At 38.9% G+C, this 14,535-nt stretch overlaps 4 protein-coding genes across 6 annotated transcripts; 2 read left to right on the top strand and 2 right to left on the bottom strand.

Moving 5' to 3' along the window:
• Positions 1-158: 158 nt before the first annotated feature.
• rpl28 (ribosomal protein L28) lies at positions 159-2,278 on the top strand. Of its 2 annotated transcripts, none has more exons than XM_077585631.1 (5): positions 159-213; positions 844-931; positions 1,195-1,318; positions 1,932-2,056; positions 2,142-2,278. In XM_077585631.1, exons 2-5 carry the CDS (start codon positions 851-853, stop codon positions 2,229-2,231), a joined length of 420 nt encoding a protein of 139 aa, XP_077441757.1. In that variant the 5' UTR covers positions 159-213; positions 844-850; the 3' UTR covers positions 2,232-2,278. The 2 variants fall into 2 exon arrangements, with proteins under 2 accessions (XP_077441757.1, XP_077441758.1); XM_077585632.1 differs by lacking the exon at positions 159-213 and adding an exon at positions 240-336.
• An 85-nt stretch (positions 2,279-2,363) lies between these two features.
• On the top strand, positions 2,364-4,430 carry LOC144063787 (uncharacterized). The gene is made up of 3 exons (XM_077585629.1): positions 2,364-2,741; positions 3,950-4,006; positions 4,081-4,430. Exons 1-3 carry the CDS (start codon positions 2,537-2,539, stop codon positions 4,248-4,250), a joined length of 432 nt encoding a protein of 143 aa, XP_077441755.1. The 5' UTR covers positions 2,364-2,536; the 3' UTR covers positions 4,251-4,430.
• cdca9 (cell division cycle associated 9) lies at positions 4,336-8,094 on the bottom strand. 2 transcript variants are annotated; one of them, XM_077585626.1, is made up of 10 exons: positions 7,925-8,094; positions 7,727-7,855; positions 7,194-7,231; positions 7,055-7,112; positions 6,456-6,517; positions 6,322-6,374; positions 6,177-6,254; positions 5,340-5,421; positions 4,587-4,673; positions 4,336-4,492 (listed from the first exon to the last, which is right to left on the bottom strand). In XM_077585626.1, the coding sequence occupies exons 1-10, from the start codon at positions 8,034-8,036 to the stop codon at positions 4,448-4,450; spliced, it is 744 nt and encodes a 247-aa protein (XP_077441752.1). In that variant the 5' UTR covers positions 8,037-8,094; the 3' UTR covers positions 4,336-4,447. The 2 variants fall into 2 exon arrangements, with proteins under 2 accessions (XP_077441752.1, XP_077441753.1); XM_077585627.1 differs by having other exon boundaries at positions 7,194-7,228.
• A 1,579-nt stretch (positions 8,095-9,673) lies between these two features.
• Positions 9,674-13,263, bottom strand: pdcl (phosducin-like). Its single transcript, XM_077585377.1, has 4 exons — positions 13,097-13,263; positions 11,829-12,021; positions 11,309-11,490; positions 9,674-10,348 (listed from the first exon to the last, which is right to left on the bottom strand). The coding sequence occupies exons 2-4, from the start codon at positions 12,001-12,003 to the stop codon at positions 9,782-9,784; spliced, it is 924 nt and encodes a 307-aa protein (XP_077441503.1). The 5' UTR covers positions 12,004-12,021; positions 13,097-13,263; the 3' UTR covers positions 9,674-9,781.
• Positions 13,264-14,535: the final 1,272 nt, after the last annotated feature.

Raw genomic sequence — 14,535 nt, 5'->3', positions numbered from 1 at the left:
AATAGATCTTAACATAATTTATTTTTTAGCATATTTTATAATTTCAATTGAATTTAGAAATAGTTATTTATGTGAAGAAAGATAATACAAAAGCAGGTTAACGATCTGACGGTTGTTATATTCTCAAATTCAACACTAAGCGCGGATTGATCGCTTGCTTTAGCTGGGGTAAATCGGTTTCCGCCTTCTCTGCTCCTTTTCCTCCGCTAGAAGGTAACGTGGTCGCTCCGGTTGCTAGCAGTCGTTTATTAAAACAGACACAATTATTGCTTGTTCAACGTGTGTTTGGGACTTTTGTGTAAAATATTGAATATTTGTCACCCAACATAATAATAAGTGAGCGCATTTTACAAAAAAAGGCGACTAAATATGCCGTGTTAGTTAGGCCTCGTCGTGCGGGGCTAGCATTAGCAAACGGGCTTCTATTAGCCACCATACAGTTTCTAAAGATTTTAACGTGACCTTTTTTTCCCCTTCTAGTATGAATATTAGTTCGGGAGTCCTCACTGGTTTTGTTTATATTTCCAATTACTAATACTGGGGTGCACGTTTGTCTTCCTGTCACTTTTGCATTACGCCGTCCAGCTCACGTTTCATTTCGTTGAAATAGCGTGTGAAGGCTCAACTAAAATGCGTTCGAAATGTTAAATATGACTTAAATGTATCAATTATATTGTGAAACGAATAATTCTGAAGATGCTTTATATAAATTGAACAATTGACTTTGGAATGGGAATGATGGCAAACTTTTTTTTTTTTTTTTTAAATGTGTCTGAGAATAGTAGCCTTATGTCCTGTAACAGATTAACAAAATTGAATGTAATCTTATCTAATGTTGTCCAGGTTCATCATGTCGGCCCATTTGCAGTGGATGGTGATCAGGAACTGCTCCAGCTTCCTCCTCAAGAGGAATGGACAAACCTACAGTACTGTAAGTCATCTGAGATTGTGTCCTTAATTAATACAAAACACTTAAATACAATTTCAAACTCATCCAACAACATCCCCCTTTCAGATGAATAACCTGTTAGCCGGGGTCCTCCACTAGTCATTCCTCTGCTAACATATTAGGGGATTAGAAAAAGAACATAAAAATACACATATAGGCGCAGTACATTCAAATGGTTGAGTTCTGTGGGGTTTGGATGTATTGCAACGTTTGTGAACTTTGAATTGCCTGCTGGCCAATGGCAGGAGTCCAACAACCTGAAGTCCAGGAACTCGTTCCGCTTCAACGGACTGGTGCACAAGAAGACGGTGGGCGTGCAGCCGGCGGCTGACGGCAAAGGAGTGGTCGTCGTGATCAAGAAGCGCGCAGGTATGGGCGGAAAACGGAAGTATTTGACTACTTACTAGGGGGGAAAATCTTTGAATGTCTCACGATTCGATTCAGATTTTTGGGTCTGCGATTTGATTCAGAATCTATTTTCGATTAAGAAAGTTTTTTTTTTTTTTCGAAATGATTTGATTGATAATGATTTTTGCTTCAGTCTAGATGTGCAAGGAATTGTAATGATCTGTTGCAGCCTGGCTTGCTAATGCTAATTAGCGCGCTACTCGCGGCACTTTTATGACTCAAAAGAACGACTCCACGCTGAAAAAAAAAAACTTGTTGGAATAACTTGATCATGACTTTTTCCTTCTACCCTCTAATGTGGCTACAACTTAAAAGTGTATTAGGCCGCGTGGAACCACACTGGCCAAATTGGGTACTACATGAACAGCGCTCTAAATAAAGGCACACACAGACAAAGGCAAGACCATATAAAATAATTTACATAAAATCGATTTTGGGACATTAGAAAATCGATTCTGAATCATACTAAATGACAATAGATTTTTTTGGGGGGGGGGGGGGGCACACCCGTAGTAAAAACGCTCTTGGAAAGAAGTTAGCTTGCATGCTAAGACGATGTTTTGTGGTTTTCCAGGTCAGAACAGGCCTGCCACTTCTTACAACAAGATCACCATCAACAAGAACGCCCGCGCCACCCTCAACAGCGTGCGCCACATCATCCGCAACCGCAAGAACAACTACAGGAAGGACCTGCGCATGGTCAGTGTTGCTCTTTGAAAAAAAAAAAAATCAATAAATGCTTTCCATCATGAGCCTTATTGTCATTTGTTGTCGTCGCCTCCAGGCCGCCCTGCGTCGTGTCAGCGCCATTCTGAAGAGCCAGAAGCCCGTGGTGGTCAAGAAGAAACGCACCAGGGCTACCAAGACCGCATAAATGGACAGGCCTGATGATGCAAAATAAAAGCTTTTTGTTTGGAAAAACTTTGTTCATGTCCATTTTTTGGTGTTTTCCACAAAGATCGGAAACACAGCTTTCATGTAGACAAAATTAGCATCCCTCGTCGGCGCCCATGTCAAACCCCAGGATGGATTTTTTGCAGCACCCCCGCAGGCAGCTTTCCATCCATCGCATTGGAAAGTAAAGCCTCCCCTCCTCCCTCGGGTGTTTTCAAACGCCAAGCACAAATCAATCTGGGCCAGCAAATCTCTCCCGAGTCATGTTCCCGCGCCTCGCCTGCCATGAGGCCCGCGTCGGCGTTGCTTCCCCTCGTCGCCGCGCACCTTCTGCTGCTGCTGCTGCTGCCGCCGCCGCCGGGAGCCGCCTTCGAGCTGCAGGACACCATCCACGAGCTCATGGAGGAGAACATCCACCTCCACGACCAGCTGGAGAACCTCACGCAAGCCCTCGGGAAGCTCCGACGCATGCTCTGGCATCACTCCAATGGTAGTGCTTCATTTCGTCTTCAATGTTCTTAGGAAGAAAAATGGAAGGATTCATATTTGCCTTGTTTTATTGTTGTGAAATGTGGAGCCCGCGATGGTAGAAACGGCGCGTTTATTATATGGTGTCCATTTTTCATTTCTTAACCCGTGTCATCTCTGCCTCTAATCCTCCCCAGCAGCCAGCGTGTGATTCTATGATTCTATAATCCAGAGAATTAACAGTGATAAATCTCACACTGTATTTTATGCTATATTTAAATCAAGATTTTTTTTGTATTTAATCCTTTTCACTTAAGTCATTGATATTCTAATGTAGTTTCTGTAGCTAGCTCAGTCTTGTGCCATATTTTTTTTTAATTTTTCAACTTTTTGTGATTTTCTTCTCAGCAGATTATCCTAACACCCACAGAAATAACTTCTGACGCAAGCTGATTTGTTCCAGGGTTTTTTTTGCAATCAAAATGCTAGTTATATGCTAATAATGTTTTGTTTTGTCTAGTCTTCTGCTATCTGAATATTTAAACCTAAGTATTATTCATTTATGTAACCCTTCGCAAATGTCCTCCCCCCACTATGACCCTGACGCCCAGCGTATTCTTTATCTTCCTATACTACAATACACTGCAATGGCACACCCACCACAGTAGGGGGCAGTAGCACTCATGAGGCAGTGTGTGCAGCCAGGAAATATACAATGTTATTTTTAACATTGATACAATATTTTTTAGGGCTGGGTATCGATTCAAATTTTCTCATTAAATTAGATTTGGATTCATAAGAGTTCAATCCAATATTGATTAATTATGGAACATTGATTTTTCTTAAATAAGGACATGATTTAAAAAAAAAAACTGTAAGATAGCCTACACAAACAAAATGGCCTTTAAAATTCTAGTTTAATTTATGGGGGGAAAAGGGATATTTAAATAAGATTCATGATTTTATGAATTAATATCACGCTTGAAAAGGAAAATACTTTTAGCAATTTGCAGACGTGTAGTTTAAATATGTAAAAATAACATTTATATAAAGCCATTTCATTGTCCTAAAACATTTTAATCTACTCCAGCAAATCTTGTTTTTTTTTTATCCTCTATCTTAAAAACTACAAAAATGACCATTCTGCACTAAACCCCGTCTCAATAGAATCATTTTAAAATTACACCAAAATTACATTTAATTTTAAATTCAGCTCTTGTGTGTTTGTAGACCCAACACATCACAACGAAGACATCCACCATTTCTGGGAAGAATGGTCGCAGCGAGGTGCGTATCCCATCATCATCATCATCATCATCATCATCAATATAATTGTAAAATCATCGCACTTTTGCCATCAGGGTTGAGCGCAGACACTCATCTGCTTCTGGAACACACCTTCTGCGGACGCGACCTGCACGCTTCGGCCCGGCCCCCCCACGGCGGGCCCAGCCTGGTCCTGATGACCATGATGGCGACGACCACAGCCTGCTTGAACTCGTTGATGCAATCGACAATAATAGAAGTCTAATTTTGGAGGGGGAAAAAAAAAAAAAAAAAAAAGTATTTTGGGCAGAAAATCGTCCTGTGTATTTTTAATGACGTTCATTGAGGAGTTGTGAAAAATAAATTTTATTGTATATAATACATAAAAACTTAAAACTTTCATTTCAAAAGGTTTCCACACATTGTGTCAATAAAATAAATAATTTAAAAAGAAGTGCCGACTCATCTGTGGCTACGGCCTTTTCCAGACATGTACTCTATCAGCTTCTGTGAAGTCAGACAGAAAAAGTGTTAACCACATTGGCCTGTTTATTATTATTATTAAAAAAAAAAAAAAAAAAGTGCTGAGGCAACACTTCACCGAAAGTTCCTGCATTCGACGCAACGCCACATCGTCCAACAAGTCAAAGTTGATGTTATCCTTGTTAGCTTCAGAAACACACATGGTCTGGCATCAGGTAGAAACAAGATAAACAAACACGTGAGCTCTACAGAAGGTGATTTAATGATTTGGACTTGATATGAAAAAAAAAAAAAAAAGGCATTTGCCAAGGTAAGCAAACCCCAAAAATTTCAAAACATTCAAGCAAGAATGTTATGTGTTAGCACTAAAAAAACAGTTTTTAGAAGTTTTTAATCCATCTCAGAGGGCGGCCATATTGCAGTAGTCTACTCGCTAGATGGGAGGAGTAAGATGGCCGCCCTGTAACTTCAACAGCTTGCACTGGCGTGTATGGGCTATCGCCTATCAGGTCATATGTTCAGATCAGTGTCACAGTTGCCTAGGCAACGACCAATCAAAGCTCACCTGGTTTCTGAAGATGAGCTGTGATTGGTTGTTTGGTTGTTACCTAAGCAACTGTGATGTCATTTTGCAAAATGGCCGCCTTCTGACCAAAATACCATATTTAGACAAGTGGGGCTGCATAGAAGATATTGCCAAGATTAAAATTTTTTTTTTCTATTTATTATTTAAGTTTGAGTTGACATTTGCCGACTCCCAACCGCCACTCATCTTGTGTTTTCAAGTATGCTCTCCATAGATATTCACTTCTAAATGATATAACATTAAAAAGCATTTTGTGGAAGTAGTCAACCCCCCCGCCGTCCATACCTGTCCGCGCCCCGTGGTTACGGTGATGTGTGCTGCAGATCCGGCCCCTGAGCATTCCAAATCCCCCGCCGAGACCACATGCCTAGATAGGCAGAACGAATGAATTTTTACTTCCTGATATAGAAAACACAATCCTTAATAAATTAACACTTCGAATGTTCAACATTTTCAACATAAATTGGCTCAACCAGCCCATATGTCCGTGGTCCAAGAGTAATGTCACACCCTTTCTCTAGCTCTCTGACATCTGTCAAAAAGTGGCTAAATAACAGGGGTGGGAATCTTTAAATGCCTCACGATTCGATTCTGATTTTTTTGGTGTGCGATTCGATTCAGAATCAATTTTCGATTCAAAATGATTTGATTGTCTGATTTTTGCTTCAATTTATAGATGTTCAAGGAATTGTAATGATCTACTCCAGTCTGACTCGCTAATGCTAATTAGCGCTCTACCCGCGGCACTTTTAGCACTCAAAAGAACGGCTCCACGCTGCAAAAAAACAACTTTTATTGGAATAACTTGATCGTGACTTTTTCCTTCTAGTCTCTAATGTGGCTACAACTTAACAGTGTATCAGACCACACTGCCCCTCGGTGGCCAAATCAGGTACAACATGAACAGCGCTCCCAATAAAGAAACCCCAAATAAAAGGAAAGACAGTAAAAAATTATTTTAATAAAATCGATTTGGGGACATTTAAAATTGATTCTGAATCGTACTAAATGAGAACCGATTTTTTGGCACACTATACTACTAAATAACCGCAACTTAATTAATAGATAAAAATCCGTTAAAAGTGTCCAGTCCCGCAACATAGTGCCAAACCTCCTGAATACCTGAGTTTGGGTTTGGGTTTGGCCGTCTCGTAGCTGGGCTTTCTTAAGCGGCCTCCTGTTACGCCGCTCGCAGAAGCCCTGCGGAGATGTGAACAGAGACTTGAAATAGAAGCGCCATGGAACAAACGCGCTGGCGAGAACATACCTCAGATTTCCCGAGCTAATACTGCCGGATGTAGACTTTGCATCTATGGGCCACTAAAACAACAACAAAAATACGCAAAGGCATACTCAACTCAATGTCACGGTGATTTGCACCAGCAAGTATAGCTGATGTACCTTGGATGTCTTGCAAGAGTTCTTTCGAGTCAAACTGGATTGGACTGGATCAACTGATTTTCCTTCAAAAGGCAAAAAACTAAAAATTAGAAGAAATAAAAATACAGTAAATAAATAAATGTTTAAAAGTATGTACATACAGAATGATATGCATTCGGGATTTTTTTTTTTAAGCCCCCCAAATTCGTCATAAAACGAGTTTTCCATGGGAAATAAATTCTCTGAATTCGTGTTCAACTAATTGGCTCCCAAAAACGTATAAATATGTTCAATTTTAAATGTTTTAAATACGTATGTTTCATGCTAGAGCATACAGAAGGCTTTGATGCAGCCTCAATTGCAGAGAACGGTTGAGGAAATGGTAGTTATAAAAACGGCCAGCAGGTGGCAGCAGAGCAAAAATAGTTTATCCAGCCATTTAATCGGCTGGTCTCTAACAATAACACAACCAATAATAATAATAATCATAATAACAACAATGTATATAATAATAACAACAACAATAATAGCAAAACATTCATAGCTCAATAGATATCTGAATTTGTATTTTGCTAAGTGCATTAGAAGTCATGGTCCAAATTAAAAATAAAAAGCATCACCTCTTCTGTTGGGCACCCCCCTGCGGGTCCGCTGCATGGTCTCAGTGGACTCCTGCTTCTGCAATCACACCAAATAAGTGACTTGTCATCACTTCTACCCGCCTTTAGATGAGTTTGCGGCAGAGTAACAGCAGCTCACCTGCATGGCAAACACCTCCTTGGTGGCTGACAGTTCTTCTGCCAAAAGTGAACAAAAGAACATGACAACCTTGTATGTAGCTCAAGGTGATTGGTTAGGGATTTTCAGTTTTTGTGTGGCCACCCTACTCAAAGTTGCTTATTGTCAGTAAAAGTGATACAGACCACCTCAGGCCATGATAAAAGGTAACATTCAGCTGTCTGTGTTTCATCAGAAGAGTTAAGAAAATATTTGTTAAAGGTTAAAAAGTTCCTGAATGTTGCTTTAAGAAATATCAGATTGTTCATGTTTTTAAACAAGATTTGAAACAATGTAATAATTCAGATGAACATTTTCCAAATGTAGCCTACTCATAATTATTTACACAAAAAAATGGGCGCTTGAATTAAAGTAAGTTTTACACACCTGCTTTGGCCCATTGACTAGTTATGGGCATATCGGCCACATTCAATATGGCGGACACGCTGACGAATCACAGCAACAGGCAAACCCGCTAGATGATAGACTACACGTGAAAACAGAATCCGACTCACCAATTAAATCCACAACCCGCGTATCTAGAATCGAGGACGGCAACTTCTTCAGCTCCACGTAAAATACTTTGTCGACATTTGCCAGTGAGTTTTCCGTCCAGTTCACCAGTTCATTCATTCGCTCTTGCGCTGCATGTCAAAGTTGGATTATTAACACATTGAGACGTCGACGACAAGTCCAACTTTACGTCCTCTCACCTTCTTTCTCAAATTGCTGAAGAAATAGCTTCATTTTGCGACATCGTAATGTTCTGTGTAACTCGTCCTCATGCTGGACTTTAACGGCGTTTCTTGACCGCTTTGGAGCCATCCTATCCTGCTATTTCGGAAATAGTGCTATAAAGGTGGGAAGGGGGCGGGGTGGCAATGCCCGGACCTCATTTTATACCTCGGGTGTAGCCGAGCCAAGTATGGAGAGTTACTATTGGCTGTTGTCCAAGTCGTCATATGACGACCCAATAAGGGCTGTAGCTATTGCACTGATCGGAATATATGATGGATAGCCGATAGCCCATACACGCCCGTGCAAGCCGTTGAAGCTACAGGGCGGCCATCTTGCTCCTCCCATCTCGCGAGCAGACTACTGTATAAACTATACGGTATACGTACAGATGAGACATATACATACAGCTCGTAGGCAGTTAGAATAGGGCCAGGGACTGGGGTGGGGGTTTTGTGGCGGGTGGTCACTATTTTTAACAAAAAAACAAACAAGTGGACGGTATGTGCTGCTTTGAAGACCCCTTTTTTCTTTTATAGCTTAGTTCATTAGACCCCAATATTAGATTTGGCAGAGGCATCTTTTTTTTTTTTTTTTTTTTAAATCACAGCATATAATTTATACATGTATTTTAAGGCAAGTGTCTATAGTCCTCTTGTTTATGTTTCACAAATTTAAAAATAACTTAAAACTGTGAACTAAAACACGTTTTAAGACTACTCAACATGCCGTTAGTGACGTCACTGCTGTCGAACGACGAGATCAACGTCAGCTTGGCTGATTTTCCGATTTCACAATTTCAATTCAAATAGTTTCAACATTTTAATTGACTGGACTCATTTTCAATATGATTTTTTAAAAATGTTTTGCTTCATTCAACTTCATTCAGTATAACTACTGAAATAATGAAACATTGAAATAAAAGAAATCTCGAAAAGAAAATGGCTAATACAGTAAATACTATATTGAAATAAGTGTCAAACTAAATCTTTAATGAAATATATATTAAAACAAAAAACGGGTGTTTTTAGAAAAAAGAAAGAGTTCAGTAGTTTTAAAAGTTGCATTTTCCAGGCAGTGTAAATTTGGGGGGAAAAAATGTTGGTACAAATGATAAAACATAATGATAATAAAAGCTTTTAATTTTTGAGGATAACATTATTTTCTCAAAAGGAAAAAGTTGGTCATTTAAGTGGAAAGAAGTTTGTATTTACATGACAAAATTGTTAACATTTACAGAAAATTTTATGAATTCACGAGAATAAAATTGTCATTTTAGGAGATTTAGATTTTTTTTTTACCTGCATGAAGTTGGTATATGAGAAAAAGTCCTAAAAATGAAACATTACAATTGAAAAAAAAAGGACAAAATTGTAAAGGCTGTTATTTATGATTTAAAAAAGTCTTAATACTGACAGAAAAAAAAAATAATTTATGAGTTGTTAACATTTACAGAAAATTTATAAATTCACGAGAATACAATTTTTATTTTAAGAGATTTAGCTTTCCTTCCACCTGTATGAAGTTAGTGTATGAGGAAAAAAATGTAATAAATATGTAAATATGTATAAAGTTGGTGTATGAAGAAAAAGTCCTAAAAATGGGGGTGAAAAAACATGTAATTATGATTTTTTCAGAATAACATGATTAGAAGGGCTGTTATTTAGAGAACAAAAAAAAGCATTAATATTGACAGAAAATGTATAATTTATGAGAATAAAACTCAATTTAGCAAGGGGAAAAAAAGCATGTTTATCAGGAGAAAATGTGTGTATTTACAAGATTTTTTTTTTTGAAAGAAGACATGTAAGAAGTCTATTCAGAAAATCAGCGTTCTAGTCTATGTCGAGGTCAGAATCGTCGTCGTCGCTGAGATTGCTCTGAACGATGGCGCCGTTACGGACGGTCTTGGCGACGGCGGGGGCCTTGTCGGGCAGCATGCCGTACTCCTGCAGCAGGGCCTCCACGTCCACGGCGAAGAAGTCCTCGCCCAGCTGGTCGGTGAGTCGCACGAAGTTGCCGATGAGCTCGCCGCCTTTGTAGACCAGCAGGGCGGGCAGAGCGCTGTCCCGGAAGAGCGAGCTGGTGCCGATGGCCGAGCTGCGCACGCTGCAGAACTTGACCAGCGGGTACTCGCGCGCCAGGCACGCCAGGCTGCCGCTCATGGCCTCGCAGCCCGCCACGTCGGGCTCGTAGATGTGGATCATGACCGGCGTGTTCTTGTCCTCCTCGTCCAGCGCCTCCAGGAAGTCCTCGCCGCCGGCCAGCTGCTGGACGCGCTCGAAGCGCTTGCCGCGGCACAGCTGCCGCCGCATCTCCTCCATGCGCTGCGCGCGGTAGTGCTGCAGGAAGTCCTCGTCGTCCTTTTCCTGCTGGAGCATGTTGTACTCCTGCATGGTCATCTGCGCGCAAGAAATGTATCATCTGTACTCAACATTGGCAAGGACGCCATTGCGGATGGTAATTGTGGCCGTATAGCTTTTTGAAGTTAATTGCTTCCAATGATTATTATTTTTTTAAATCTCTAATCTCAAATTTTTGATAATCTTTAAAAAAAAAAAATACATTTGAAAAAATGTCTAGGTTTTCATACTCTTGTTAACAAAAGTGGGGAAAAAATGTAAAACTAATAGAAATAGTTCAAAAGAATTGTTGACGTTTATAGGCATCAATGGCAGTGAATGAGTTAATTATGCAAGTAACTAACTGATGAGGTGTGCAGTGGATCAAAAAATGTTGAAGACGTCCTCATAACATTTAATGTCAAAAGAATTAACATATAACGGTGCTCTTCAAATTTGGCGGAAAAAAAGTACATAAAAAAAGCCTTTTTTATTAAGCGATTAATTGTGATTAATCAAAATTCTAAGATGTGATTAATCTGATTAAAATATGTAATCGTTTGACAGCTCTAAAATAAATACATAAAATAAAAGGTCCCAGTGGCTACTAGTTAGCCCCAAGGACAACATGAGTAGCCCATGGGCCTGTTCTAAAAATAGCTCACCAGAAGGAGGATGTTAACATTTATTTATTTATTATTAAAACTTAATATGAATACTCTTGAAATAAATATTCTATACTATATTTAGTGTGTGTGCAGTAGACAAAATGCTAAAATTAGGAAAATATAACGGTACATTTCTGGATGATTTATTTTAATTTAATTTTTTTTTTTTACATTTAAAGCATAAAATAACAATTTTTATAATTATTCATTCCTATAATTCATGTGAATAATAATTTTAAAAAAGTTATTAATTAACAACAATAACCCTCATATTTTAGATTTTTTTAAATTAAAATTTTAAGAGTGTTAAGTTGTAGAAATAGGAGCGCTTTTGCTCTGCGACATGGCTTACTTTGCCTTTGATTTTGTCCTGCAGCTCCTTCTGCTTCTCCTTGTCTTTTTCCAGGTCCAGATCGGAGCGGCACGTCATGGACAGCTTTTTGATCAGGCGCTCCATCTCGTTCTTCTGCTCTTGCTTCTGCTCCACCTCCAGCTGCTTGTACTTTCTCCAATCATTGATCACACCTTTTGGTCCTGGGTGATCACAATAATCGCCGACATTCGACATCAATTTTCAGCTTAAATACTTTTTGATATGCAAAGTGAACCCCAAGCTAAGCATGGGCTGGTTATTCATACTAAAATGGTTAGTAACTATACAAAAAAAAAAATCTGTGAACCCAGAACCCGGATGGACGGGGGGGGTTGCTTTCTGATCCTCTTTATTTTAATTTGCCACCATTTTGTATCATCTATAGATAATTACAAGCCCCTCAGTCACTCGCAGATTTTTGATATTCGCAGCAGGGTTCGGTTGTTATCCCCCGCGAATGGTTGGGATTCACTGTATCGGATTGTGTTCGAGCAGTTACCCGTGTTGACCGCGCTGCCGTCCGCGCTGTAGTCGAGCTCGGGCTCGTTGGCGGCGCCGTCCCGGATGGTTTTGGCTTCCCTCTCGTCGTCCTCGTTATCGCTGCCTTCGTCCTCGCTACTGCTGTAGTAGTACTGCAGCTTCTCCCCCAGGAGCTTGTCGTCTAGCGTCGTCATGGCAACGGCTCACGGCACCTAATAGGGGGCACAGTTGGTGTCTTAGTTTGAAATCGTCACATTTAAATAAAATAATAAAAAAAAGTCGGAAAATATTCTGAATATTATTTTTGAAAAACTGTAATAGGAGAAAAATATTTACAATAATTAGGTCACAGTTTAATGAGAAAAAAATATTTTTTAAGAGAACAATAATTATATGTAATGTTACTATTATGATGTTTTTACTTTACAGGAATGAAACCTTATTGTTAATCATTTTTGGTAAATAAGAAAAAAATCAGCTTGAAGAAAAGCCATTATTTTTACATACTAAAGTGATAATTTTATGAGAATATCCATAGTTAAATTACATAGTTTTACTATTTAGTTTAGGTAGGCCCTAACACTTCTCTTTATACAAACATGATTAATCTATGCACATCACCAACCGTTTTATTTACTTGTTTTGAAACAACGTGACAGCTGCAGCCTCAGAAAAACACACACAATTAAACCTAAATACTCCAACACGCATAATACCGTAATTCAGATTTGTCCAGTGAAGTGTAATAACAGAGAATGACATTTATCTAAACTGTCAGAAAGGAAAGAAAGGCTTTATGCGAAATTAGGGCAACCTGACTACAATGCAGATTATATTACTATATACTCTTTTTTTTAGGGCATTTTAAGTAGTCCATAACGGCCTTCATGATACATGCACATCTAATATATGCATGTAAATACTATACGTACTACTCTATTTACGAATAATTTGAGGGTTTTTTAGTGATACTGGTGGATACATAAAGCGATATGAAGTTGTCAGATGGTATTTCATTAATCGGTCATTCAAAGCCATTTTGACGACGTTAAAAAAAACATATTTTAACACGCTCGCTACGAGCGAGTGATCCTGAGGAGAAAGGTTATTCTAATCCAATTAACTCATTTATTAAGGATGAACAACGTAATGTGAGCTAGGTTAGCTTTAGCCTCAAACTCCCTTTACATTTAGCCATCTTTACACGCGGAAGTGAAATTGATCTCGAGACTCGTGCCTTTAAAATGTTATAAAATTACAGTGAATCTGTATTCACCCGGTTCTTACCTTGTTTTATGATCAATTAGTAGAGGTAAGTGTGTCGCCGAGCGTCAATGATGCTACTACCGGCTAAGACGCTAACTCCAAGCATCTGTTACCGGGCGTGAGGCGTTCATGATATTAACATAAAATCCGTTATCGCAATGACGCATAACGGCGAACGACGATTACCAGGCATCACTAATTGAAATGTGTAACACGTTTTGTGTACTCAAAACGTATTCCGTGTCTGCATATTAATTTCTCTTGGTTAAGGCCAATAGAGATATCTATAACTGGAATTATTACTCCTCATAATCAAATTGTTGATATCTCAAACTGGAATGACATATCTAGAATTCCTTTTCAGATATTCTTCATATAAATCGTAGAAATGACGAATCCCATACAGATGAAAGGCAAAAGTGACGTCATTTGTACTAGTCGAAATGACGGTGCAGATATCTGGAATGCCGACTATGAATAGGAAGAATGTAGTTACAGATATATGAAATGTTTTTGACTAGGCAAAACTAAATTAGATATATCTGCAATGCAAGCAAAAGCTATCTGTAATGTTCAAAGGCTTGTCATTATTTTCTTTTACATCAACTTACTGTACTTGAAGGTAACACAATGACGTCAGTTTTGTAGCTTTACCTTTAAATGCAGTTCCCAATTTAACCCATAGAGGGCAATATGAAATAACACATTACAAGTATGTCTCTGTTTACCACAGTTCTTTCCGTTCTTCTGAACCGTAATCTATCCCTAACATAATTTATGCCAATATATGATAACGCAGTTGTAAAACTAGAAACCGCAAATGATCTGAAAAACAGCAAAGTAGATCATTACACACCGTTGTTCGTAACCTCGAAACGTATGTCGGTTCATTTTATTGTCTTTTAAATTATATCTGTGTGGATCCAAACTAGGAGGCCGATGTGCTAATCACACTCCCGCCATGCAGGCCGCTTGAAAAACTTCTCAAAACAATACAGTCATATCAAGACGTTACAGCAAATCTTCCTGGGCATAAATAGAAAAAAATGAATGAAAAACAATAGAATGAGTTCATCACGTGCCATCTGTAACCTTAATATGTATGTCAGTATGGTCGTAACCGAGGATCCAAAATGCTTGCGTTCTTATAACAATAATCAACAGAAAGGCCACTGCAGACAGACTTAAAAAAAAATCATACAGATACGGATTTAATAGAATTTAATTGTGGTATCTACAATGCAGCCTACTTTATCAAAATGATCTGTTCAGTGAGATACTGCTTTTTTGTCAACATTTCACATCCTGTGATTAAGTTCTCTGCTTTCACGGCTGCTATAATTTTTCCGTGTCTCGCCAACAGAAACACAAGGCTGGCAAGCGAACGGCGGGCGGGAAGTGAATGTGCCAACAGGGGGCCCGCAGAAGGTGGAGGAAAATGAAAAGAAACAAAACAAAGA

The sequence above is a fragment of the Vanacampus margaritifer genome, chromosome 14 (assembly GCF_051991255.1).
Source record: "Vanacampus margaritifer isolate UIUO_Vmar chromosome 14, RoL_Vmar_1.0, whole genome shotgun sequence".
Lineage (NCBI taxonomy): Eukaryota > Metazoa > Chordata > Actinopteri > Syngnathiformes > Syngnathidae > Vanacampus > Vanacampus margaritifer.
The sequence above is the reverse complement of the archived record's forward strand: the minus strand, read 5'-3'. Positions and strand labels throughout refer to the sequence as shown.

What these genes read in the sequence shown, in the direction of transcription:
- rpl28 (XM_077585631.1), top strand. Translation starts at nt 851, where the DNA reads ATGTCGGCCCATTTGCAGTGGATGGTGATCAGGAACTGCTCCAGCTTC. An exon ending in ATGGACAAACCTACAGTACT is followed by an intron (nt 932 to 1,194) that starts GTAAGTCATCTG and finishes GGCCAATGGCAG; the next exon opens with GAGTCCAACAACCTGAAGTC. An exon ending in ACAGGAAGGACCTGCGCATG is followed by an intron (nt 2,057 to 2,141) that starts GTCAGTGTTGCT and finishes CGTCGCCTCCAG; the next exon opens with GCCGCCCTGCGTCGTGTCAG.
- LOC144063787 (XM_077585629.1), top strand. Translation starts at nt 2,537, where the DNA reads ATGAGGCCCGCGTCGGCGTTGCTTCCCCTCGTCGCCGCGCACCTTCTG. An exon ending in GCTCTGGCATCACTCCAATG is followed by an intron (nt 2,742 to 3,949) that starts GTAGTGCTTCAT and finishes GTGTGTTTGTAG; the next exon opens with ACCCAACACATCACAACGAA. An exon ending in GGAAGAATGGTCGCAGCGAG is followed by an intron (nt 4,007 to 4,080) that starts GTGCGTATCCCA and finishes TTTTGCCATCAG; the next exon opens with GGTTGAGCGCAGACACTCAT.
- cdca9 (XM_077585626.1), bottom strand. Translation starts at nt 8,036, where the DNA reads ATGGCTCCAAAGCGGTCAAGAAACGCCGTTAAAGTCCAGCATGAGGAC. An exon ending in TCAGCAATTTGAGAAAGAAG is followed by an intron (nt 7,856 to 7,924) that starts GTGAGAGGACGT and finishes TTTGACATGCAG; the next exon opens with CGCAAGAGCGAATGAATGAA. An exon ending in AAACCCAAACCCAAACTCAG is followed by an intron (nt 5,422 to 6,176) that starts GTATTCAGGAGG and finishes CTGCCTATCTAG; the next exon opens with GCATGTGGTCTCGGCGGGGG.
- pdcl (XM_077585377.1), bottom strand. Translation starts at nt 12,003, where the DNA reads ATGACGACGCTAGACGACAAGCTCCTGGGGGAGAAGCTGCAGTACTAC. An exon ending in CGGCAGCGCGGTCAACACGG is followed by an intron (nt 11,491 to 11,828) that starts GTAACTGCTCGA and finishes GTGATCACCCAG; the next exon opens with GACCAAAAGGTGTGATCAAT. An exon ending in AGGACAAAATCAAAGGCAAA is followed by an intron (nt 10,349 to 11,308) that starts GTAAGCCATGTC and finishes TCTTGCGCGCAG; the next exon opens with ATGACCATGCAGGAGTACAA.